Below are 26,528 nucleotides of genomic sequence, written 5' to 3' on the forward strand. Positions count from 1 at the left end.
ACCAGAAAAATGTAAACATTACTGCGGATGAAGCCCCAATTTGTCAGTCCATCTCCCGCTCCATCCTATCGTCACATGTGAGCCAGACGGCAAGATGCTTAAACTCCTCCACTTGACCCCCGGCCCAGAAGGAGGCAATGCGCTTTTTTCGAGGATCAAGGCTCAAAGAGACTGACCCCAACTTTTTTGTTGCAATCAGAAGGGTCGATATGTTGTTAATATATGAACATTCGACATGTCAAATGTTCTTCCAGTCACTGAGGCAGAATAGGTCGATATTAATCTCCTGTGATCAGAAAACGCTTCTCCAGACAGCATTTGGCTTGTCCGTGTGCGCCGCTGTGAGTCGAGCTTAAAGATGATTCAATTCAATTTTATTTCTATAGCGCCAATTCATGAAACATGTCATCTCGAGGCACTTTACAAAGTCAAGTTCAATCATATTATACAGATTGGGTCAAAAATGTCCTATATAAGGGAACCAGTTGATTGCATCAAAGTCCCGACAAGCAGCATTCACTCCTGGAGAAGCGTAGAGCCACAGGGAGAGTCGTCTGCATTGTCCATGGCTTTGCTGCAATCCCTTATACTGAGCAAGCATGAAGCGACAGTGGAAAGAAAAACTCCCATTTAACGCGATAGAAGAACCTGCACATTTCTGAGTGCAGCTGTGTAAATATGTCTCCCTGGTAGAAAGGCTTTGAGTCGTCGGTATGACTTCAGTCCATTTCTTTTATCATTTACAACCCAATCGATCTACTTTCATCTGATGGTAACAAATAGACTCAGATGCTCAAGACTTGAACTTAATAAGGACTTTTAACATGACAATTATGCTAAATATTATTGTCGTGACATAGCCTGGTTCTGATTGGACTGGATTTAGCAGGCTGACATTAGGCTTATGGAACGGCTCCAACTAAAATCTGATTGAAAATGCAGCTGATTTAAATCACTGCTACCATACCAGAAAAGACTGCTCATGCCTATAAAACTGCACGGCTTCTCTGCAGCTCACTAAAGGATGTTCATCCAAACTTTAGTGGAGGGGTATGAATATATGAGCCTGTGTGTCCAGTTTTAACTCCGCGTGGATGAATTTGTTGTGGATTGTGGCTGGGCAATATATCGAGATTTTGAAAATAGCAAGATTTTTTTAAAGAGATGTAAAGTGAGACTATGTCGTTTGTATCGCGATGTTTGAATTATACTTTTATCTCGGGGGTGTTTTTCAGCCGTTTCTCATATTTATCTACATCTGTTTGTTAGATATTGTACCTGTGAGACAATTAGGAAAAAGCCTAAAAATATCAAGATATTTTTGGTCCATCCTGCCCATCCCTACTAACAATTAATTGCAACTTGTGCACCTGGTTTATTTGTAAAAATCATAAAAAAATGTTTTCTATCATCACTCTTCCCTAAAAACCAGCTCATAATGATGCTCCTGCCAGTGATGAGTGTACGTACTGTATACGGGACAAACTAATGCATATACATACTAACTCATACCATCTCACCTGCAGAGTAATATCGATGTCAGAATATAGTTCACTAAATTGATGTTTGCTGCCTCAGGTGCTGCTGTAGCTCGAGGAGCGGACCATAAGATCCCGGCCAGCCCTGGATGCAAACCCCACTGGTGCTGCCACTGCAAAGTGGTGGTTCTGGGAAACGGAGTGCAGAAAGCCATCAAGGATCTCCCTGCTCACATGAAGGTACCAAACAAACTGGGCAGAAAACTTTGGTTCTCATCTCGCATGAAATGTCAAAAATAAACCATCAGGCTTGTTCTGTGTTGTGGTAGGTAGCTTGACTTATGATGATGATGATGCATTTTTTAGCTGCTTTGCAAAAAAGATTTAACCATTTTTATAGGATTTTCTTCCTCCCTTTCTGAGTGATGACAAGTTTATTGAATATACACGCTTGCTTTTGCAACACAGCAGTGCCGTCTGGGTTAGTAATACATACTGCTGGCAATCCGACGCTTAATTGAGATCTCAGCTCTTGGTTAGGAAAAACATCCTTAAGAAGCTGCTTCGTATTGATTTATGAGTTGTTGTTGTTGTTTTTTTTATGGTTGAGTGGAGATGGTCCAAGGGCAGGTTTATTGACCACGTGCTTCGTTCAATATAACATATTACTGTAGCTTATTTTTCATAGTGAAGGCCACCATCGCTGCAGTAATACCGAACACGGGATCTTATATTACAAATCCTTCCTGCTGGAGTTAAATCAGCCTGTGAAGCATGTAGTTTCAGGCCTACGTCTTCTTAGATGATTCAAATTGCGTTTATTTTATAAATTATCCTCGCTTGGTCCTTTTTTTTTTTTTTTTACCTGGTATATGTTGAAATTAGGCACTTGAACGTCATGTTTCTTTCTATTAGGAATACGAAGGCCGTCTGAGATCAGACGAAAACCTGGTCTTCTGTAGTCAAAGCTGTTTCCTTCTCTACTGTTCCTCGTCGCCTCAGTCCAGACCTCCCACGGAAACAAAGGTTTGTACCCGTCTAACCCATACGGTTAAAAACCTACATGGTCACAATGCCAAACTGTTGACTACATTTGCTCTAACACTTTCAGGAGTCCATGTCTTTTCTCCCCGGCTCTGAGCAAAGCGAGGGCTTTTGCAAAACTCAGCATCAGTACAGCAACAACATGTCCTCGCTGGACGTTCACTGCCTTGCCCAGCTTCAGCCCAAGCAGTCTCCCCCGTCCACTCCTCCCATCCCCTTCCCTACAGCCGGAGAAACACCCAAGACTGAGTCTAAATCCGAAGCCCTCAAAGTGACAGTGAAGCTTAAGGCCCGGCCACGGTCCCATGACGGCTGGCACCAGGGGAAGAGGCAGAAGGGACTCCGCTGGAGAAAGTGGTCCGTCCAGGTGGTCCTGCCACAGAGAATGAATTCGCAGCTGCCAGAGGAAGATAAGATCGACGAGCTGCTGAAGAAACTCGGAGCGTCCCTGCGCCCTCCGTCTCTGCTCAAAGATAAGCGACGGTGCTGTTTCTGCCACCAGTTCGGAGACGGGATCACCGACGGGCCGGCCCGGCTGCTGAACCTGGACCTCGACGTCTGGGTCCACCTGAACTGTGCGCTCTGGTCAACCGAGGTGTATGAGACGCAGGCGGGCGCCCTCATCAACGTGGAGCTGGCTCTGCGGCGCGGTCAGACGATACGCTGCGCCTACTGCCAGCAGACCGGGGCCACCAGCGGCTGCCACCGCCTGCGCTGCACCAACGTCTACCATTTCACCTGTGCTCTCCAGGCCCAGTGCACTTTCTTCAAAGACAAGACCATGCTGTGTCACGCCCACAGGCCCCGGGGGGCGGCGGGGCACGCCTTGGAGCACGAGCTGCGCTGCTTCGCCGTGTTCCGGCGCGTCTACGTCCAGAGAGACGAGGTGCGTCAGATTGCCACGGCCGTGCAGCAGCCCGAGCTGGGCTACACGTTTCGGGTAGGAAGCCTGGTGTTGCACGCGATAGGGCAACTCACCCCGCTACAGATGTCCGCCTTCCATTCACCCACCACCATCTTCCCCGTCGGCTACGAGGCCTGTCGCATTTACTGGAGCATGCGCCACGGCAATCGCCGGTGCCGCTACGTCTGTTCGGTGGAAGACAACGACGGGCTTCCAGAGTTTATGATCAGAGTCGTTGAACAAGGCTACCAAGACTTGATCCTGACTGACACCTCTCCTAAAGGTGAGCAAAGGATACTTTTTTGGGCCATTTTCTGAGTTTAGCTTGTTCCTAAGCAGCTTGTGCTTGTGTGTCTTTTACGTTAGGAGTTTGGGAAAAAGTGCTCGGTCCAGTTGCTGAGAAAAGAGCTGAGTCAGGCACTCTGAGACTCTTTCCTGTGTATCTGAAAGGAGAGGATCTCTTTGGACTCACAGTCCCCGCAGTCACCAGAATCACTGAATCGGTTCGTCACGAAATCTGGGTCGCTGTTGCTTTAAGAGTTTATAATGTTGCCAGGTGTGTAAACTATGTTCCTCTTCCTTGCACGGCTCTGCTCCAGCTCCCAGGAGTGGAGGCGTGTGGCAGGTACTCGTTCCGTTACGGACGCAACCCTCTTGTGGAATTACCTCTCATGTTCAATCCAGCCGGGTGTGCACGCGCAGAGGCAAAAACAAGCTCCTCCCACACTTCGCTGGTGATACGGTAAATGAACTGAAATCGGCTTCTTTATACTATGTAAACCAGAGGAAATGAAAGTGAATTTGTTGAACGTTGAGTCTTTGAGTCCCATTCAGACCGGTGCATATGCAATGAGACCAAAGGTGTAAATTCAGTGTGGGATACATTATACTTTTGCTGCAAAGTCGCCACTTAAAAAAACAAAAACCCGCCACTCTTGTGGCAGAGGTTTCTATCTTAATGGGTCTTTAATCTGGTTAAATAAAGGTTTAAAAAAGTGGTCACATAATAATTTAACCAAATTGATCAGAAAGTAGGACATGATCTCAGTTTTAAGCATCCAGCATGCTGAGGTTTGTAGTTTTGGCACCACATTACCTGATAACCAGATACCATAACTTGGAAGTGGGTGATGTTATTATTGGGTCATTATTGGATTATTTGCAGGGCCAAATGCATAGTAAGCATTGTTTCACAACGAGAACGTGTCTTTTCACGTCGTTGAAACAAAAGGAAGATGTGAAATAACACGGCAGGAAATTGTATTTCGTACAAAAATGCAGGGAGAATCATGTAAGGTAAGTGGGCTGCTTACCTTACATGATTCACAAACTGGTTGGGTACTTTTGAACCTCTTAATCTAACTGGTGTACTGAAGTAGCCAGCTTAATAATTTTCTTATTATTTTGGATCAGTATTTGTGTTTATGGGCCTACTTTTCATTGTTACTTTTATAATTATTGCGATAAATGCCACAAAATATATGGATGAAATTTTCAGTCCACATTGGACATTACTATTGGCTGCTATGCTAACAGCATTAGCACTGTGTATGTTAGCATTAGCACTATGTATGTTAGCATTAGCATTGTGTATGTTAGAATTAGCATTGTGTATGTAAGCACAGACATATATACGTAGACGCGTCATAGGGCGCAGATTTGCACGTCAACGTCACCGCCATATTGTATGTGGCAGAAAAAAGTTGGGTTCTGTTATTTTGAACGTGGATCAGAGAAGATGCCTCATTCCTGTGCTGCAATAAACACACACACACACACACACACACACACACACACACACACACACACACACACACACACACACTCACACACACACACACACATATATATATATATATATATTTTTTTTTTTTTGTGTGTGTGTGTATGTGTTATGAATATAAGGATCAATTTGTTAAATCTAAACATTGTGTTCTTCATTATTTCATAAAACCGTGTCACATGTGAACTTTTTGGAACAGACTTTTTGGGGGAGTATTAAAGAGGTAAAATTAATAATATGAGAAAAAAAAGTCCTAGGTCAATAAAGTAAAAATAAACAAACAAACAAACACAAAAGTGATAATGTTATGATAAAAACATCATATTATGAGAATTAAGGGGGAACATTTCCAGAATAATCACAGTTTGCAGAATTATTTCACTCCTGGAGTAATAGGGCCAGGTTAGATTATTTTAAATATGTTTATTCTTTAGGAGAATAAATTCAGGAGAATGAAGCTAAAGGGTACGAAAATAAACTTGTAATATTACAAAAAAATACTACGAATACAAAGTATATTCAGAGATTAAAGTCCCTCTGATACTGTTTAAGTGACTGAGTAACTGCAGATTTGCCACATTTAAGATGGCGGACGCTCTGACGCATCGCAGCATAGGCAGAACCCGCCCAATGACGCGTCTACTCTTATATTATGTCTATGTATGTAAGCATTAGCACTGTGTAAGTTAGCATTAGCACTGTGTATGTTAGCATTAGCATTGCGTATGTAAGCATTAGCACTGTGTAAGTTAGCATTAGCACTGTGTATGTTAGCATTAGCACTGTGTATGTTAGCATTAGCACTGTGTATGTTAGCATTAGCATTGTGTATGTAAGCATTAGCACTTTGTATGTTAGAATTAGCGCTGTGTATACGCTAGCATTAGCAGCTGAAATGCTAACATTGTTAGTCTGTCTCTGGCTGAATAGTTTAAAAGTAATTTGGTTGAAATAGAAATAACTGAATGTTAAACCTATGAAAATACCAAATAATAAAGAACAGAAACAGAATCACAACAGTGTGAATGCTCACGGCAAAAATCAGAGCACTGCAGTTGACATGTCCCCTTTTTTTGCCGCGTTGCTTCGACATGCAGGCCTCAACCACAGGCTGTGTCCAGCAGCAGTGCCAGGTCTAATCAAAACGTGGCGCAAGGTGAAGGAGGGGTTCCCCATAGCAAGACCCCCGTTGTGCACCCCAGGTCCTCCCAGTACCGCTGGATGAAGAGCGAGTGGAGAAGCAACGTCTATTTGGCTCGCTCCCGCATTCAGGTGAGTCGACTGCAGTTGATTTAAACATTTAAGCTGTTGCTCTTACAGGGCTTCTGTGGGGTCTAAAAGTTTCCAGGGTTCCTAGACAGTCTTGATTTGCTTATAGCACTATCCAGATCTGGATGAGTGAAGAAAAAAGATGGAGGATGGTAAAATGTTTGAATTTACAGGCTCTTAGTCCTCATTCTGGTATTAAAATGGTAACATGAAGCGCCTCTTACAGTGATTTTTTTTCAAAGTTATTTTCAAATATCAAACAAGTAAGACAACCCACAGACAATTTTAAACAGGACTATTACACAACTTTTTTGCAATCTTGATCTTCTTGGATGAAGGAAGGGATGTGACCTGTGTGTCACTTTAAAAACTTGGTCTGGTTTGGTTTTCAATGTAAAACTCTTTTTTCTTTTACTTTTAAAACCAGGATAAAACTGTAAAACATTTACAAACTGTGCTTTAAAGAATCTGTATTTAGAGAAGGATAATGCAGTCCAGATTTGACACATCAAAAGTGTAAAATGTTTTAATTTGGACCCAATTTAACTGGCAAACATAAATGATCCAGCGCCTTTTAACAAACTGATGTGGATCGGAAACCACCACAGCGTTGTCTTGTCTTTTATAAAAATGTGCAGTATATTAAAAAAATACTGAAATTAAGACTTTAAATTGAAATTGAAATACTTTTGAAATTTGTCTCTTGATAAGTTTGAAAGCTAAAAATACAAAGCATAAAGGAATCCTGAATTTAGTGATCTCACTATTAAGCTGTAAAATGTACTATACTATAATATAATACTTCAAAGGTTTCTAGAAGTGGTTTTTAAATTACATTAAGTTGCACCTAAATGTAATGTTTTCAGTCATCTAATACTTTGTCAATATTTTATTAGTCAATTACAATAAAGGTTTTACATAATTCCCTACTAGCTCTTAAAATGTGGTCTGGCTTGAAAACAGGAATTTCTTTACTTGACTAAAAGTTTTGATGCTACCTGCAAACCTGTACGCAGGTTAACCTTGGTACGATGGCACTGCTGTCAGATGCCAGAGTCTGGAAACATCATGCTAGGTTGACATAGTTACACGTAACCTACTCTAGGCATAAAGTAACTGAAATCTAATTTATAAGACTTGTTTTTTGTACTATAATAAAATTATATTTGCTCAAAGAAACTTAAAATTTAATCGACTGTCATTACAAATTGAAACAAAATTGTGTTGGTTCCCAGACCAAGAAACAAAATGAGCAAAAGACAAAATAATTAATAAAAAAAGAGAGTTTTAAATGAAACAATAAAATGTGAATATGAATAAGCCACTAAGAGTAATTAACCAGGTGGCATCTATGTGACTCGGACGGTTATAAAATAAGCTGAAAAGTGAACGACAGAGAAAGCCATAAACTGTTATTGGGGCAGTGGGTAGAATACACGTCTTGCAATCGTAGGGTTGTGGGTTGAATTCCAGCTTCCTCCATCACATGTCAATGTGCCCCTGGGCAAGGCACTTAACCCCCAGCTGCCCACTGATCTGCATATTGGTTTACCAATGTGTCCACCTTAGTGAGTGCAACTGGTTGAATGCACCTTTAGTCTAATGCACTTTGAGTGAACATTGTGACTAGAAAAAGCACTAAATAAATTCAGGCCATTTATCATTTAATAAACAGTAACAAAAAACGTGTAAAATAGGCAATGTAATCTGTGCATGAATAAATAAATGGAGTATTTCGAGAAAAATGTAAGTAATTACCGATAACAATGGATAGAGAGGAATTGCACATATCCCAATGTAACCAGTTCAGTTATAGTGGTATGTGGGTGGTATGTAGTAGAGCTGATGGGTGTAAACTCTGTTTTAGGTTGAGTCCTCTGATTCAAATCAATCAAATGTTTGTAAAATGATATGTCTACGCAGGGCCTGGGGCTGTTTGCTGCCAGAGACATCGAAAAGCAAACCATGGTGATTGAGTACAATGGAACGGTCCTCCGAAATGAGGTGGCCATCAGGAAGGCAAAGGTTTACAGATCTCAGGTAAAAAATAAAATAAAATAAAAAAAACACAGCATAATTAAGCTTTTTTTTTTCTCTCGGTGTTTAATTGAACCTAACAGTTTATTTTTCTCCTGCAGAACCGAGCAGTGTTCATGTTCCGCATCGACAGCGAACATGTTGTGGATGCCACTCAAAGTGGAGGGCTTGCAAGGTCCGACATTCATCAAATGTATATCAGTGTGTCGAACTGTAAATCAAAAAAAAACCTGTCACTTTTAGACCTATGTTTTGCTTCATTCAAACAAAGTCAGGAAGATTCACTAACTAAATTGGAAATATTTAAACAAAGTGTGTGGACTCCCGATTTCAGTTGCCTATGGAGGCAGAGAGAGGCTGAGCGTGTTCTTTTAAGCCGTAATTGTAGGAATTTAAACAGGTGGCGCACAACTATCTCACGGTGGTTATGAACCAAGATGCAATTAGAAACAGCTCCAAGCCTCCAGGTATATTAACAGATTTTAAATTTGAAACAAACGAGGCTTGCTGCTGCTGCCTGTGCGTGTAATTACTGCCTTCTTTGAGGTTATGTAATCCCTGGAAGAAAATACAATTAATCACCTCATTGCTTGCAGAGGTTGTAATATTGGTCTCTGCTCTGCTCCAGCGGCTAGTGGAAAGGATCAGGGTTAAGCTTTGGTCCCAGGAACTCACATTGGCAACATGCAGCATGTTTATCCGACCAGTTGTGACATTATTAGACAGTTTCTAGATGGTTCTCTACTTCCTTAAGAAAGCATATGTTGGAATAGTTGCCATTGAGTAGCGTCTAGACTCTGATTTGTCTCATAAGTGTAACATCAAACTTTGTCTGAGGTTAATGCATCTTTAAATGCATCTGTCTTGGCGCACATATACTCCTGAAAGTGGTGCACTCTTCTTAGCTCCGACATAAACTAGCGCTCCTGCAGCCAGACACTAAAAACAGGCTGTTTGTAATCCGCTCTATAGAAAAAGATAAACCTCTCTGTTAAAGTTAAGATAAAACAAACTATTTCAGGTCTGAACTATGGATGAAAAGGGGAAAAAACTATTTGTGGACTTTATTCCGTATTCCACTGGCTAAATGTTGTCCTTCCTTTCTTTCTTTACTTTCTTTCTTGTGTGCTTCCCTTTCTCCCTTCCTTGTCATTCTCTCCCTTTGGTGTGTCCTTACCTTACTTCCTCCATCATTTCCTTCCTTTCCCACCTCCCTCCTTTCCTTTCTTTCTCGTGTCGTCCATTCCTTTCCGTCCTTCCCTTCTTTCTTGTCCCTTCCTTTTTCTTGTCCTTCCCTTTCTTTCTTGCTTGTGTCCTTCCCTTTCTCCCTTCCTTGTCATTCCCTTTGTCCATTCGTTGTTATTCCCTTGCTTCCTTCCTATGTCCTTACCTTACTTCCTCCATCATTTCCTTCCTTCCTGTCTCCCTCCTTTCCTCTTTCACTTTTCTTTCTTTCTTGCTTGTGTCCTTCCCTTCCTCCCTTCATGGTCATTCCCTTCATACCTGTCCTGTGTCCTTACCTCCCTTCTTCCATCATTTCCTTCCTTCTTTCCTCCCTCCTTCCTTTTCTTTCCTGTGTTGTTTCCTCCTTTCCATCCTTCCTATCTTTCGTGTCCCTTCCTTTTTTGTGTCACTTCCTTTTTTTTTGTCCTTTCCTTCCTTCCATCTCAATCCCTTACATCCTTATTTTCTTGTGTCCTTCCCTCTTTTCCTTCCTTCCCTCCGTTCCTCCAACCTTTCCTTCCTCCTTCCCTCCCTCCTTTATTTTTATTTTTGTCCTTCTAGCTTTGTGTCTCCCATATATTTGTAGTTTTTATTTGATATTTGAAAAACTAAAGTAATGAACTTGGAGCTTGAAAGGTTGAGTCTAGAAAAGTGTGGAATTTTTACATTAAAAAAATGTTTAGGAACCCTGTGTGACATAAATACTGTATATGTATTTTCTGTTGTTCTTCTTCTACAGATACATCAACCATTCATGTGCCCCTAACTGTGTCGCTGAGGTGGTTACATTTGAGCGAGGCTACAAAATCATCATCAGCTGCATTCGCAGAGTGGAAAAAGGAGAAGAGGTGGGTATCTTTTGAAGGACTTCAGAAACTGTTATACATAAATATGGGTGTAAAACGTCCCTCCCTTGTTTTTTTTGTTTTGTTGTCTTTTTTTTCCAGCTGTGTTTTGACTACCAGTTCGACGCCATCGAAGGCCAGCACAAGATTGCTTGCCATTGCCGAGCTCCTGAGTGCAGGAAGTGGATTAACTGAGCTAAACATCGAAACCATTCCTTGCTTGAGCGAGTGAGTGTCATAATCTCTGCACAGAGGGGGAAGAAGAAAAAAAAAAAAAACGAAGCCACACTGAAGTCGTTTTAACAAAAGAAAATCACCAGAAGGGTTGAAGAGGGTTAGATCATCATGGATCACAGGGGGTAGAAGAAGAAGAAGAAGAAAAAAGCGTCTGGAGGAGGAGAAATCCAACACGGTAGCAGGATGTGACTTGTGCCATATGTAAAAGAGGCTTTTGTCGTACACAAGGCCTCCATCTGTCTGTATGTATCTGCTCGTTTATTTGTGGTGTACATGGGGGTGCAGAAATCCACCAGCGAATGAGAAAGCACTGTGCAGGGTGCGGCCTTACTGCTAACTAAGGGCAGGCCCTTTTGTTATATAATAATGTATGCCGTTAGACTAAATGTAGACATCACTGAATGAGGAATGTACAGCAATGAAATACCGTGAAGGGAATATTAACTTGCACTAAAAAAACAAAAAAGAAACAAAAGAAACAAAAAAAAAACATTACACACAGAAAAACGTTTAAATACTTGATTCCATGAGTCAGTTGTATCATAGGTCTCCGTCATGTGATTTGTGTGGATTTTTGAGAGGTTTTGTATTTATTACTGAGTGAGTGAATTTTATTCTCAAAATGACGAGCTTGAGTTAAAGAAGGCTTATTGTTTTTGGAAGATTGAAGAAGACATGCTGTTACCTTTTTTGTACAAATGTATATAAAGAAAACTATAGGAATAACCGACCAAATACTACCTTAACCTTTCTTGATGTTTGGGTGTTTTTAAAAAAACTTTTGTTTTTTTTTTGTTTTTTGTTTTGTTTTATTTGTCATTGAAATTTATTTAAGATGGACGTTATTTCGGTTTGAGAGTATATATTATGATTATGCTGTACAGAATTTGTAAAATAACCACAATAATTCACAAAGTATTTTTGTTGTATTAAAAGTAAGGTATTGTAGCGTAGTGTTTTTGTGACTTACACATGCTTTGACCACTCAAAAAGAAATATTTTTGTTGACTAACGAGTTATCAGTTACAGAATCAAAAAAAAGAAAAAAAAAAGGACTCTTCAGAGAGGAAGATCGTTGTGATCTGTCTGCTGTTAATCAGGTCTGATTTTAAAGAACTGTGAATTAGGAGTTAAATGCCCCCCCACCCCCCTCCCGAAACAGCTTTTTTTTTTTTTTTTTTTTTTTTAACTTTGTATCTTAGACAAGAGCAGCAAAGTGCTTTTATTTTACTTCTTTGGGGGGGAGGGTCGGGGGGGGGAAGGTGCAAACATCTGTTTTAACGTAGATGAACCAGTGTGCGACAGAGAGAATTGTATGTGGAACCGGGGGTTGTTCTACCTTTTCTTGGACAGAAACGACGTTCTGCTTAATCAAAAATATTTCTTATACTGACACTTCACAAAGTCACATGCTTAGAAACAGACGAGTTTTTTGCGTGCACAATTTCAAGTCGACTGTAAAAATTTTGCAGACAGTCTTAGAACTTGTAATGTATATGGCATGTATTTTTTTATCTTTCTCAAAACTCAATTGTATATATTTTCTCAATGAATGGTTGTAACAAAATTGTTTCTTGGATATTTTTCTTCTCTTGTATATTACATTATCCTGCCAGTGTGTTTGTGCTACATTTTCTTGGTCGTGTAAAGTAGTCGAGATCTTTTTTTTTTTTTGTTCCCCCCCGCCCCCCACCCTCCTCCTTTTTTTTGTTGTTTATTTTTGAAAATGCCTTTTGAAGTGTACAGAGTATGAGGTTTGGATTTTGTGGAATTGAATTTAGAAACATTTACAAAAATAAACTATTTTACATGTTACACACTGCGTATCTGTTCTTAGGGGTTGTTTTAAAAACCTCTCCCATTTCTCTTGTTTCATAAATCATAAGTGAATCCTCAGTTATTTCCATCCGCCATTAGAATTAAAATAATTTGAAATTATTTTCTTAGAGGATATGTTCGTTTCTTTGGGCTTTTCTCAATCAGGGGTCTCCTCAGCGAGTTATCCGTCTCCATCTGACCCTATCTTCTCCATCTTCTTCATTTCCTCTTTCTCTTTATCCATAAATCTCTCTGGTCTTCCTGTAGGCCTCCTGCCTGGTAGTTCCAGCCTCAGCATCCTTCTACCGATGTACTCCACACGTCCAAATCATCTCAGTCTAGCCTCTGGCTTCATCTCCAAAACACAAGCTGTCCCTCTGATGTACTCCTTCCTGATTCTCTCCATCCTATTCGCTCCCAAAGAGAACCTCAACATCCTCATCTCTGCTACCTCCAGCTCTGCCTCCTGTCTCTTCCCCAGGGCTGCTGTCTCTTAAGCCAGACGGCGTCGCTGGTCTCGCCTCCCCGTCTTCTACACCTTTCATTCTCGCTGATGCTCTATTATCACACAACACACCTGACACCTTTCTCCACCTGCTTGGACACGTTTCTTCAACACCTTTCACTCCGTGTTCAAAAAATGTCACCAAGACGGGGGCATTGTTCAAAGGGTTTTAAGGATGATTTGCACAGACATGGACGGAGCGACCTAAACGTAGCACGAACGCAGCGGCTCGGCTTCTTACAGGAACCAGGAAGCGTGACCATATAAGGCCCATACTGGCCTCTTTACATTGGCTGCCTGTTTTTTATCGAATAGATTTTAAGATTCTCTTATTAACTTATAAAGCTTTAAATGGATTAGCTCCCCCTTATCTTCTGGAACTTTTAAAATTTCAGCCCGTGTCCAGAACCCTACGTTCTAATAATCAGCTTTTACTAACAGTTCCTCGGACCAGACTTAAGAGGAAAGGAGATCGGGCTTTTTCTGCTGTTGCTCCTTCTCTATGGAACAATCTACCTTTCCAAATTAGATCTGCCCACAGCCTGGATCATTTTAAATTGCTTCTTAAAACTTATTTTTATTCTTTAGCATTTAATTAAAGTAGTGTTTGATACTTTGTTTTATTCATTTCTGTTGTTGTCACTCTTGTACAGCACTTTGGTGCAGTTCCTGTTTTAAAGTGCTATATAAATAAATTTGACATTGACATTGACGAAACCTTAATTTTCTTCAGGGTTCCTGCGGATCCTTAAAAAGTCTTAAAAGGCATTGAATTCTGTAATATAAAACTAAGGCCTTAAATGGCATTAAAATGTCTTAAATCAATCTTTCTTAGGTCTTAAAATTGTTACCAGGTCATAAATAGGATTTTATTTTTGTAATACTTACCAAACAGTAAAATAATTGACACAATTATATTTTTTTTAAATTTACCGAACGGCTCAATGTAACCATTATTGGTTCCGTCCCGATAGCGGAACCAATAAAAACTGTTGCGGCCGGACCATAGCTGTGAAAAACAGTTGGCACTGATTTATAGTTTATTTTAGTAGGGAACAAAACAAAGTTTGTGAATTCAGTTCAGTAGTTGTTCAAAAAATATCTGTAAATTGTGTGTTTTTTAGCTTTCTTCCTATATGGAATGTTTTTCAAAATCTTTAACATGTTTACTGAGCCAGAAAGTAATGGTTTATGTTAAAATAAACATTTGGGTGAAGTTGTCGCAACCAGGTTTATCTTGTTTATCGTGAAGTTGGTCTTAACTTTTTATTTCAAGTGGCATTAAAAAGTCTTGAATTTACCTTGCCTTATGCTGTAGGAACCCTGTTCTTAGAGATCCAAATAAAACGGTGACCGACTTCAAAAGACCCGCAGCAGGACTTGGCTGCGGCAGCCTCTGAGGTTTCGGACTAAACAGTAAAAGGTCGATATTAACCACTGAAGGGCTCCATGCCTGAACTCCAGCAAATGCACTATTGCTGATCCGAAAGCACGAGAAAATTCAGCTTCAATTTGCTCACAGCTATATAAGCAAGTCAGGTTTTAGGAATCCGTTCTGTGGAGCCACGATTCAATACTGAAACTTTTTGGGTCAATGGGTCAGTAGGAGGAAGAATAAAGAACTGAAATGAACCCACTGCCTACAGTAAAGCATGTTTGGTGGTCAGTGATCCTCTGGGACTGGAAACCTGCAGCAGGGAAAGGCAAGACCGAGTCAAGTATCAGCAAATCTCATGCCATCAGTGAGAAAGCTGAGACTTCAACCAGGACAATGACCTCCAAGCATAAAGGTTCAGCAAGGCTTAGTTTCTAAAGTTCTGGAACAAAAATAATGTGTTGGCCTTGCTAAAAGTCTATTCTTTGTTGGGATTTTAAAAAGGTGCTTGCAGCACAATAACCTCAGATTATTAGGAAGACAATACAGTTGAGTCCACACATTTATGGGCCTGAAAGTAAATGTTTGCATCTACTTATAGCAAAATTACTCATTTTCAGACTTCTTTTAGGTACCTGTAGACAGTTTTAACTTTTTATGGTTAAATGAATGGCCATGAACAACGGTGCAAGCAGACAAGATTTTATTGTGACATTCAACCACGAGCTTGCAAACATCTCTAATATTTTCCCTTTTATTAAAAAATTTCAATTCACAATAGATTTACATATCTAAACAAGCATTTATTTAAACACTGGCTTTCGGTTTTCAGGGTAATATATAATAGAAGTAGAATATTATTTTATTTGTTGCTCTTTTGGGGAATTTTCAGCAGCAAAGTGAGAGAGTTCAAACGCTGTGTGATTATGGAGCAGGTTTGGCTAACTTTGGAAGAAAATGGCAGAATAAAAAGGGATTTTGAGATAAATATCCCTTGTACCATCCGTCCATCCATTTATAAACGTGTCAGTTATCTATGTATACATCTATTACTTGCTGTTTGCATATTGATTTTTTTTGTGTTTATAAAAAAATAACTCCTTAGAGAGGGAAAACTTAAGGTTTTGACACAAAAAATCTGCTGGAACCGTGAAGCACAACAGATACATTAAAAAAGTATAATAACAAAAACCAACTACATTAAACAAAGGAACAGACACACAGTACAGTTACACAGTAAAATAAAAAATCTAAATCTGAAGTTGGTTTATTTTTTACATACAGGGAATTTGACGCCATGCTGTTGTGGTGCAGAACATGAAATAAGTTATGATGTGAAAATGTAAGGTGAATAAATAAAACAAAGTCAAGTCATAAATAAGGTTGTGACAATATAGACCAGGTAAACGTAAAATAAACAATTTAGAACTTACAGCAAGTAAGTCTTTGTAGATTTAAACATTATTGCAATGAGCAGTGAAAATTAATTTTGCCTGTGTAAACGGAGCTCTTCATATTGAATGTTTTTGAATATCTGAGCCATGCTGACACCTGTTGGCGGAGAAAGACATTAGACCCGGGTGGTGTTGTGTCAAAATTGGTTTCCGTCGCACCATTATTCTCCCCCCTCCTGGCAGCGTGCCCTCGGTTTTTGCCTCATTACAAACAGCTTATGATTTACATAAATAAATCTATTTTTAAAAAGGCGCTTAAAAGGGACACATGTATCCGGCTACTTTACCTGTCTGGAGAAAATGTGTTTAACTGTAATAAATAAAGAAATAAATGAAAGGGTCTATTTTGATTCACATATTGGTGTCTGGAGGTAAAAAGCTCCCAGAACAGGATTTCTCTCTGAGCTTTGAGGGGACACGGAGGCAGGAGGCCGCACGCGCTCTTTGCTCAGACCCGGAAGCGCAGCGCGGAGCCCGTTTCCTGCGGGTGACAGATTTCAGCGCAACACCTGTAAACAATGTGGCGTATGAGGAGCGCCCTGCCTCCTCCTCCTCCTCCTCTCCGAGCGAGCCCACTTCCTGGTGGCCGAAGCGCCGCTCCTCGCCTGCTCTCTGCTGCTGCTGTCGTAGTAAAGAGTTAAGAGAGGAGGGCCAGCTGGAGTCAAGGTAGGCACGGCTGGCTGCGGCTCTGCTGGCGAAAACAACCACTCGCTTACTTTGCGAGTTTATCGCAGATTTTTTTTTTTTTGGTGGTGGTGGTTTTTTTTTTTTTTGCTCTTTTAAAAACAACAAAGGAGGAAGAGGGGAAAAAAACCCCAACAAAAAACAAAATGGGAAGCACGTTGATGGAGTCTAGCAAGGGGAGCTCCAAGAAAATGCCAAAAAAGAAGAGAGGTCTGCGGATCAACATGCCAGTACGTCGGTGAAGTATCAACCGGTTTGCTTTCTGTCGCTGATTTTTATAATAAATTTACCCTCCAGTGACCTATTTTGAGGAACTTTTTAGTTTTGCATTCCGCCTCTCGAGTATCAAGTTCATCAGCCTGTTTGTTATTATCACTAAATACTGTCTTCCTAGTCTGTGTTAAATGTGGACGGAGTTTCTGCAGAAACGACGCCATTGCTTGAAATGTATTTCATAAAAACATCTTTTTTTTTTTTTTTACTTTTTTTTTTTTTTTTTTAGTGAACAATAAGTATTATTGTTGTGATGTCACTACAGGCAGGCAACTCCCATGGCGGAGCTCCGGTTGTTTACATGTGCACTAAAACGCAGGTTGTTTGTCCAATGTTTCTGCTTTGTCCTTTAAACAGGCATGTGGAATTTTCCAGGACGTAATGAGAAAAGAAAAAAAAACTCCCTACATGTTTTGGTGTTTTTTTTTGTTTTGTTTTTTGCTTTTGCTCTCATCAGAAACCGGTGAAAAGGAAATTAAAAGTGGTTAAATGAGTTTTCTTTTTAAAATGCATTATAGTAAATTTATATGCCTTGTTTTAGTCTTTGTGATGGGAAACCAGATGAGTGGAAAACAAATTTTTTGTCTTTTTTTTTATGTCAGGTCATAAAAAGACATGCAAACAAAATCAAAGTAAGAGGAAAACAATTGGCCAAGTTCTACATATCGTACGACAGGCAGATAACTCTGTCATTTTGTTGTTGTTGCATGTGAGCTTATTGTTAAAAACGCTCCTTCCTACCATATATGGGCAGTGATGTCATCCAAGTGTTCAGGCCAGGGTATCAGAAAATGTTGCTCTATAAATGAACATTTTCTTTTTTATTTCTTGTCATTTGCTTTAAATGGTTCTTATTTTAATTTAATCGATCCCAAAATCAAACGGCCACTTTTCTTTTGGTTAGGCTTGATGAAATACTAAAAGAAGGACATCAAAACATTCTTAATTTGCAGTTTTATACTACAGCTCCAGTTTTGAGCTTATACAGCATGACTAATGAGAAGCACCAATCCAGATTCCAACAAAAATATTTAAGTCGCTGCATTATACCTGCAGACTTTGTTTTTATTAGCCGGGATCGATACACGGCTATTCCTTATCAGCTTTTACATTCGCATATCACGGATTGTGTGGATAAGCAGGTGATACTGTCCAAAAGTGTTTTTCTGGACTTGCGGCTGTAGGGATTTGAAGGGGGAAAACCTCCGGATCTGAAGTAACGTTATGAATGTGACACTTAAGCGTGACATATAGGAGCCACACAGTGCCGTGTGAACTTTTTCTCCCCTCGAGTTGGATAAGGAGTAAAAGAAAACAACTTGTAATTGTCAGCCAGTTATCACTTTGGAGCAAAGGTGCTTCTTTGTTGTGCCCTCGGTATGTAGGCAAGACGCGTTCTTAATGTTTTGCATTCATTTTTGCAAAGGTTTCAGCAGCGATTGCAAACGCTCACTGCCCCCGAGTCCACGTCTAGCCTGCTGAAAAAAACAGTCGGTGGTGCCAATGTGCACGTCGTGTTACCTGCTCGAACATGCACTTTATTTACTCTGCTGTGTTTTCAGGTAGCTGACACACAAATCTCTACTATGTGCAGGACTTTGGCGACGTTACTGCCCCCAAACTGGAGACCAGTGGCTCAACCAAAAGTGGCACTCAGACGGTATCTTCAATCATTTCTTCTGACATACTCTGTAAATGGCTTTCCAACTGTTTGTTTGCTCAAGCTTGCCCTTTTCATGCACGCCCCTCCCCCCTCTCCCCTCTCCCCTGTCCCACCTCCGGCTGATTTATGGCTTCTGTTTTGATGCGTTTCTTGGGCTTCGGATAACTTAACGTGGATTTGAAAGAAGACAAAATTGAGCTAGACTGTCTTCTTTTTCTGCCAACTCACTTTGTCCCGCACTAAGCATCGCGCCCACAGTGTCCAGGCAGAGCTTGAGTGCGTACAGCGCATTGATTTTTATGTGGTTGGTAAAAGAAAGCAGCCCCATCCCTACTGCCTGCTCCTATTCATTATGAATAATCATCCGCTGTAGCCGAATATGAATATTCCAGCTTTTATCTGCGAAATATTTGTGCGGCGGGGATAAAACTGTGCCCTGACTTGTGTTTTAGGCGTGCTGAGCATTATCCAGACAAAACCCTGATAGCTGGTTTGCTTGCCTTAACAAGCTCTTGCACAACACGAGATCTAGATTTGTTGGCAAATGGAGAAGATGGGTGTGTGCTCTCTCATTCCTCCAGATTGCCAAATGATTGGCTCAGGCTGAAATGTGCCTGAGAACCAAGGAACCAAACAAAACACTCCTTCCTTGTGTGATTTACATTGACAAAAAAAAAATGTTGTTTGACCACCTATTTGTTTATTTTCTGCAGGACAAGAGTGTCAAGTTCACTAACAGTGATGTCATTTATTTATATCTTTTCCACATACAGGCTGTGTTGTCAAAACGCCAATGTTGCATTTCACTGTTTGCACCGAAAACACTCCTCTCAGCATGAGCTCCCCCCCGTATATTTTAATTGTGCAGTGCATCGGGGCACACAAATGGTTAAACGAGTTGTTGTTGGTTTATCCAGAGCAGGCAGGAGACAGCGGTGGGAGGAGGAGGCTCTCTTTGTCTCCTGGTAGACTGGCTTCCACTTTTCGTGTTTTCTGTTTTGGTCTCTACGCAGCAAACGGTGCCTCCATCTGTTTACCTGTTATTGACCTTGTGAAGGCCAGCTTCTAAACACACAGAGCGCTACGCTGAAAAGGAATGTTGATACAGTTTTAATGGAGCAGAGAGATGGTTTAATTTTTTACAAAAATATACACTCTAATCAGGAGTTTCTCTAGGTACACCTGTTTAATTGCTTACGTGAAGTTCAACCAGAGCATAAGAACGGGTAAGAAGGGGGGGTTTAAGGGACTCTGAATGGGGATTTTTTTCTTTTTAAGTTTACAGAGAGTAAAACGCAGTTCTGTCGGTGAAAAAGGGGGACCTGTTGATTTCAGAGGTCAGAGGAGAATGCGCACACTGACTGCGTCAAGATGGCTCAAATAACCACTTGATACATCCATGGTATGCAGAATACCCTCTCTGAATGCACAACCAGTGTAAGCTTTATGCTCGTGGGCTAAAGCAATAGAAAACCACAGCATATGCCACTCCTGTCAGCCTAGAACAGGAAGCTGAGGCAACAATTTACACAAGCTCGGGAAAATGGACAGATAACGTTAAAAAATGTCGCCTGGTCGGCCGAGTCTTGATTTTAGCTGCATCGTCCTGTTGGTAGACGTAAGCCAGATAAAGGAAAGGGTCTATCTTCTTTTCTATCAAGGGTTAACGCTGATGGTTGTGGTAAAATGATGTCTTGGCCATTTAAAGTAGATAGTCTTCCTGATCATTGTTGCTGACCATGTCCAAGTCACATAGAGGCAATAGTTTCCATTATTACCTTCATTACTGCTTTGATGTTAAATCCAGATATTTAGCAGCAGACCTGCCTCTTTGGCGTCTGGATGGGAGGATGTAGCTGCTAACACTTGAGCTGATTCAGAGATGCTGCAAGGACAGGTCGAAAAAAATTAAAACAGTAGTGTTTTCCCTACAGGTGTAAATGTTTTATTTAAACATGCAATTGTTAATAACCCATCCACCTATCCAAAGAATGGCAGTCAGCAGGAACTGCCCCAAAAAGAAAACAGCCTATAATAATAGTGTTTTTTTCCTGGAGCACAAGAGGTGCTGCAGACAAGCCCGTGCAGCTGTTTTCTAACCACCAGTGAAATATCTTTCCTCGATTAGTATCACATCTAAAAACCTGTTTTCAACAATGAGGAGAAAAAAAGGACATACAAGACAACTACATTTGTTTTCTTAAAGGAAACCATTCAAGGCAAACGACTGTGATTTACTATTCAGAGTTAAAATTGGAACAACATAATGTTAAACATTTTGTAGGAATCAACCTGAGCCAAGTGGAATATCTCCTGATTTATTGGTAAACTGATCACTTGCAAAATTAAAGGAAGAATTTGTCTTTTGGAAGAGGGGTTTATCACTGTAAAAAAAATAAAAATAAACAAACCATTGTACATTAGTAGTAGCATTATTATTTCTTAATATGCAGAGGAAAAAAATGTATTTTAAACAGGGAAATGGCTGAAAAAAGGAAAAAAAACAATAACACCGACTACATGACACATTGCATTCCATGGGATAGTTGTCATATTTAATGAAAACACCTTTGCTTCCGCGCATGCAGCTTTTCATACAAACAGACGCAACCCAATTTATTTAACAGACTTGAAAATAATAGTAATAATGATAATAATAATGATAATATTAATAATAATAAAAGCCGCAAATAAACTACATGAACTGAGAGAACCTTAAGAAGGACATATTTAAGTAATCCTTTAATAAAATAGAATAAAAATATCCTTTACTGTCTCACAGTGGGGGGAATTCAGGTGTACCAGCAAAGTGAAGGGCAAATGCAGCATGCAGATACACACAAAGGTAAAAACTATATATATATATATATATATATATATATATATATATATATATATATATATATATATATATATATATATATATAATATATATATATATAAATATATATATATATATATATATATATATATATATATATCTATATATAAGAGAGAGAGAGAGAGAGAGAGAAAAAAAGGGCAAAATTACAAAAGAAAAAATACTATAGCATTATTAAAAATGGCATACTAAAAAACGTTAAGTAGTGTACAACTGAGTAGTAAAGGACATTAACAACTTGAATCAGCTCAAAGTCCAATCAGATGGATGCCTTGTGATTATCACTGCCTGATAAATGTAAATGTGTCATCGGCGTCTGAGTCTCGCTGCCAGTTTGTCCTGACTGCAGCTGGCTGATGGTCCCACGGCTATTATAAAGTCACATCTACAGGAGACAGCTTAGAGGAGGGCTTTACTTGGATGTTATGTCTGGTTACTCAAGAAAAGTCGCAGCTGTTTACAGATTGGGGTAGATTTTAGTTTACGCTGTCTGTCCTCAGCTGCAAGAAGGATAACTGTAGCCTGTAAGAAAATGGGTTCATGTGTATAAAGGGAAATAACAAGTCAGCCTTGCAGGTGCTGCAAGGCTTTCGTTAATCTTTCTTCTTTTACCAACAACAAGTCGGCAATATTTGTGGAAAACATAATATGACTACAGTGACTGGCTCCAGGGTTATTGCTGTCAGAATGTCACGGCTTCGGTGCTCTACAAATGCCAAAAGAGCCACTAGATCTGGATCTGTTACCCGCAGGTCACCCAGGCTGACATGGGTATATTTTAGTGCTGAATGCAAAGTGTAAAGCACATTGAAAAACAGCATCACCCAACAGTTTGTGGCTATGCAGGGAAACCAAACTCCTGTTTATCACTTTAAGGTAAACTGTTAGCGCAACACGCTAAAACAGTTTATTGAGGTTCAGATGGTTTATTACGAGTTTAAGTGAGGTGATCTGTGGTCTGACCAAACCAAACCCTTAAGGTGTTTCTAAACAACAAAATTTACATTATTTTCATAGACGCATCGTCCCAGTTCCAAAAAATAGATATCTCTCAAATTTCTTTTACATTCTTGTCACATTTCTGCCAAAAATCAGTTTGTTTTGATAGTTTGTGAGAGACCAACACAAAGTTTTTTTGTTTGTTTTTATTTGAATATGTGCAAGTTATCCACAGCAAAACATAAAACTGCATACATTATAGATTAGTATCGCATGCTGAAAGGAGTGGGTGTAAGTATAAACTTTTTTTTAATCCCAATGTTCAATATTTCAGCATAATCACGCCTTGCTATCCTTATTTATATAGCTCATAGATTAAATTGCAAGGTGCTACATCATTCATGCAAAAATATTTAGTAGTTTGTCATTCTTGGGAATCTTGCGGTGCTCTTAGCATTTAAATAAATGTGCTGCCACGTACAGTACTTATAATATATAACAAATCATACCTTGTATTATAATTAACTTATTCACTAAAGCAGTGTATTTTTTTATTTTTAATGATAAAATTATATTTGTATTGTCTATAACAATAGAACTAATAAAAAAACACTTATTATAGACTATATTCATAATGACTATAATCTTGTATAATGATTTGAACAGTTATGTTTTGACATGTTTTTACTCCATTTACTGAAACACAAACTCTGGTGGATCTAATTATACGTTTGAAATGCAATGTTTATGCCTTCAGAGCAAACACACTGCTGTCTGCTTCTCAAACAACGTCAAACCCAGTCAAAGACAATCCCTCTAATCCCATAATCTGCCAGTTTATTTATCAATAAGTCATGATTGATTGTGTCAAAAGCTTTCCCAAACACTCCAAAAGCAGTTTTTTTTGCTCTCAATCGCAGGTTTTTTTTTTTACCATTTATAAAATGGCTGTAGTCATTGAATATTGTTGAACTTTCATTATTCACTCTGTGTTGTTCTAAGAGTAGTTCAAGCGGTTCAGCTGGGAAACAGTTTATCTGAAATCTTTGAAAATGTTGGCAGCAAACACACAGTTCTGTAGTTAGTGAATAGATGTTTTTGTAAAGTGGTATTACCTTGGCTATTTGCATTTTATTTTCAAATTAACCTGTTTGAAATGACACGTTGCTTATATAAGTTACCGTTTTTGAAATCCCGTTGATTATTATATTTAACCAAACTCATGAAAGTCATTGGATCCTCCATTTGTACATTAATTTACCAGAGTGAATATTTCAAACTTTCAGCTTTTTTTACAAATTAAAATCAGAAAACTGCAGCATGGTATTCAGGGTATATCTATATCAGCTATCACATAAGGATACCTAAACAAATGCACTGAATTTTAAGGGTATAATGTGCCGTCGTATAAATGCTTTTTAAGCAAAGCACTGTATGTGTATGCATATGTCTTTAGTAACTGGTAGGTGAAAGCTGCAATAATACTAAATTAGGTGCAGCCTCCCATCCACATTGGTAGTTTGAAATTACCCTGAGACTGTGGGCTTTATTACAGGTTTCACATGGGACTCAGATTTGTACACAGCCTTTTATGAGGTACCATTAGCTGTTACAGTGTAGCTAACCAAACAAATGCCCGTGCAAAAAGGAGAAGTGAGTCAAAACAAAATGTGCAATCAGCAGACCTTGTTTCACAATAAATCTTTTTTTTCCTGATTCTGGCTGTCTTCACTTTCGCCCTTCGCTGTTTTGTGTACAGAGCTTTCGCAGAGCCACCCTGCATCCTCCCACTCATAATCAACCGAGCATTTACTCATGTGCTGGGGAGTAAAACGCCGTCTTCTTTATTGTCTCTCAGGGGGAGCGTCTCATTCGTTCAGCCAGCCCCAGCAAAGGGTTTTCTGCGAAAAACCCGGCCAGCGTACCCTCAGCGCCCCACTCCGCTCCGGCGCCATCAAAGCCCATATCAGTTTCACCCAAAAGCATCTTCCCCTACCCCTCCCAACAGAGCGCCTCGCCCAAGTCCCCCCATCGCCTCAGCTTCAGCGGCATCTTCAGGTCCAATTCCACGTCCGCAAGCATGAAAATCTTCTCGAGAACCCGGAGAGGTAGGTGGATAAGCCGCTAGGCTGCAGTCATAATGAAGACTCAGCTTGTTCATTAAAACGATGCATTCCGATCTTTATTCCTCGTGAAAACAGAACACTGATTTCATGTGTGAATAAAGATCAAAGAGGAAGAGCGTTCCGAAGGAAGTCAGACGCATGTGGTGAAACTTACCTCTCATTGTTTGGGTTTCCTGCACAAGTTAAAGCCACGTTCGGTTCCCTGTGCCGCTTGTGATCGAGGTTGTACAGAACATATCAGCATTTTTCTGCTCCTTACCGCTGAACGTTGAGGCAAAACTGAAAGATGAAACTTCTTCCTCGAAGAAGAAGAAGGAGGAGGAAAAAAAACAAACACTTCTTTTCATTGCGGTGCTCAGCAGCTACCATGCCTACAAGGTTTGCAATTGTGACGGTTGACCTGTGGACAGGTTTTGCATGTTATTATAAACGTTTTTTTATCTCAGGAAAACAAATTAGCTGTTTTGAGACTCCCTTTTTTTTTTTTTTTTTTGGCTTATATGAAGTTACACGTTTGTCATCTCACCCATTGGAGGCCTGCCAAAGTGTATTCACCAGCACCCATTGAAGCCCATTAGACCATAATCCAGAAAGCCGGGGCGAAATGAGACGGGGCTGGTAGAACAAGGCCGTGCTTCATGAGGTGCAGGCCTCACTGGCAAACACGGAGCTTTCGTGTCTCCATGCATTTTGGGTTTATCGTTACATAACAAAAACCAGCCTCGTCTTCATGGAAACAGCCGTGCTGGAAGCTGCATCAAACGGCTACACGAATGAGTCATGCGTCTTTTCTGGCGCGTACATGAACCCATTCTTCTGCGTTTCCTCGCAGAGGGTCCGTCTGGCAGAGGCTGGTGGAATAGCACAGCTCGGGCCAAACCTTTATCGTGCTCGGTTTCCTCTGGAGAATGGTATCGATTGTGAGCAAACTTAAAAACACCATCAGAACACACTCCAGCTGATTCAGTCCTCCAAAGGGAGCAGCTTGGGTTCATTAGAATGGGATTTGCTTTGAGACACAGCTTCATCTCTAAATGGTTGCTGGGAAAGGAACATTTAAACCAAAGGTCAGCATGATTGAGTGCCCTCAGTAAAATATTTATCTACCGTACTTTGAAAAAGTATTCACACCCATTAACTTTGTTATTTTTATTTTGTTAGGTTTTAGCCACACATTTCAGTGTATTTGATTGGAATATTATCTGATAGACTAACACTAAATTGTGCGTATGTGAAATAATTATATAATAGAAAATCTGAAAAGTGTGGTGTGCATTTGTTTACAGCCTGTGAACAAGTGTCAGTAATTTGTGGAACAGATATTCAGTGCAGCTACAGCTGCAAAGCTTTTTGGGATATTTCTCTACTAGCTTTGCTGGAGACTGAAATCTGTCTCTTTGCAAAACGGTTCCAACTCTGATCGAACAGAGAGGGAACGCAAACATCAGAATCAGAAGTACTTTAATAATCCCAGAGGGAAATTGTTATTTCAGTACAATTGGCATAACAAACAAACAAACATCACAAACATTTCAGGGGGAGACGATTTACTGATGCCTTGCTGCCAAGGTCACCACGCGGTGACCACAGGGCGCTGCTTTACTCTGTGAAAATATAGAGGCCACAAAAAAAAGGAAGATGGGAGGGAAAAAAACATAACTCAAACTTTATCCTATAACAGGATACAGTTTGAGATATCAAAAAACCTCTTGCACAAAAAGCACAAATAAGCCAAGACACATTTGAGACTAGTCGTGTGTTTATATGAGCATCAGTTATGTGTGTCTGTTTGGGTGAAAGTGTTTATATTTCCGTGAACACTCTCCAGAGGCCATTGTCCTTGTAAACATCCGTTTTTAGGTAATTTCAAAATTCTCAGTTGCAGTTTGTTCTGGATGTCAATAGATTCATTCAAACACCTAAATATTCTTAGATCTGAACCCTTCAGTTGTTGCTACAGCTGCATGTTTTGGGTTGTTCTCCCAGGTC

At 39.9% G+C, this 26,528-nt stretch overlaps 2 protein-coding genes across 14 annotated transcripts in view; both read left to right on the forward strand.

The window, feature by feature from the left end:
* The window catches only part of kmt2cb (lysine (K)-specific methyltransferase 2Cb), a 99,060-nt gene extending 86,908 nt beyond the window's left edge, over positions 1-12,152 (forward strand). For all 12 annotated transcript variants that reach the window (XM_036138204.1, XM_036138200.1, XM_036138202.1 and 9 more), the window contains 10 exons: positions 1,579-1,718; positions 2,394-2,504; positions 2,590-3,709; positions 3,793-3,929; positions 4,026-4,168; positions 6,307-6,481; positions 8,402-8,518; positions 8,617-8,690; positions 10,479-10,587; positions 10,687-12,152. In XM_036138204.1, the coding sequence (XP_035994097.1) occupies positions 1,579-1,718; positions 2,394-2,504; positions 2,590-3,709; positions 3,793-3,929; positions 4,026-4,168; positions 6,307-6,481; positions 8,402-8,518; positions 8,617-8,690; positions 10,479-10,587; positions 10,687-10,779 (2,219 nt within the window). In that variant the 3' untranslated portion in view covers positions 10,780-12,152. The remainder of the gene's footprint in view (positions 1-1,578; positions 1,719-2,393; positions 2,505-2,589; positions 3,710-3,792; positions 3,930-4,025; positions 4,169-6,306; positions 6,482-8,401; positions 8,519-8,616; positions 8,691-10,478; positions 10,588-10,686) is intronic.
* Positions 12,153-16,554: 4,402 nt separating this feature from the next.
* The window catches only part of LOC105934953 (5'-AMP-activated protein kinase subunit gamma-2), a 32,564-nt gene continuing 22,590 nt past the window's right edge, over positions 16,555-26,528 (forward strand). The window contains exons 1-3 of one of the 2 annotated variants that reach the window (XR_004931226.1): positions 16,555-16,887; positions 18,525-18,590; positions 24,272-24,521. Coding sequence is in view for 1 of the 2 variants with exons in the window: in XM_036138212.1 (XP_035994105.1) it covers positions 16,804-16,887; positions 18,525-18,590; positions 24,272-24,521 (400 nt within the window). In the remaining variant the exon portion in view is untranslated. The remainder of the gene's footprint in view (positions 16,888-18,524; positions 18,591-24,271; positions 24,522-26,528) is intronic. The other variant, XM_036138212.1, reaches the window with a different exon arrangement.

Source organism: Fundulus heteroclitus, chromosome 6 (assembly GCF_011125445.2).
Source record: "Fundulus heteroclitus isolate FHET01 chromosome 6, MU-UCD_Fhet_4.1, whole genome shotgun sequence".
Classification (NCBI taxonomy): Eukaryota; Metazoa; Chordata; class Actinopteri; order Cyprinodontiformes; family Fundulidae; genus Fundulus; species Fundulus heteroclitus.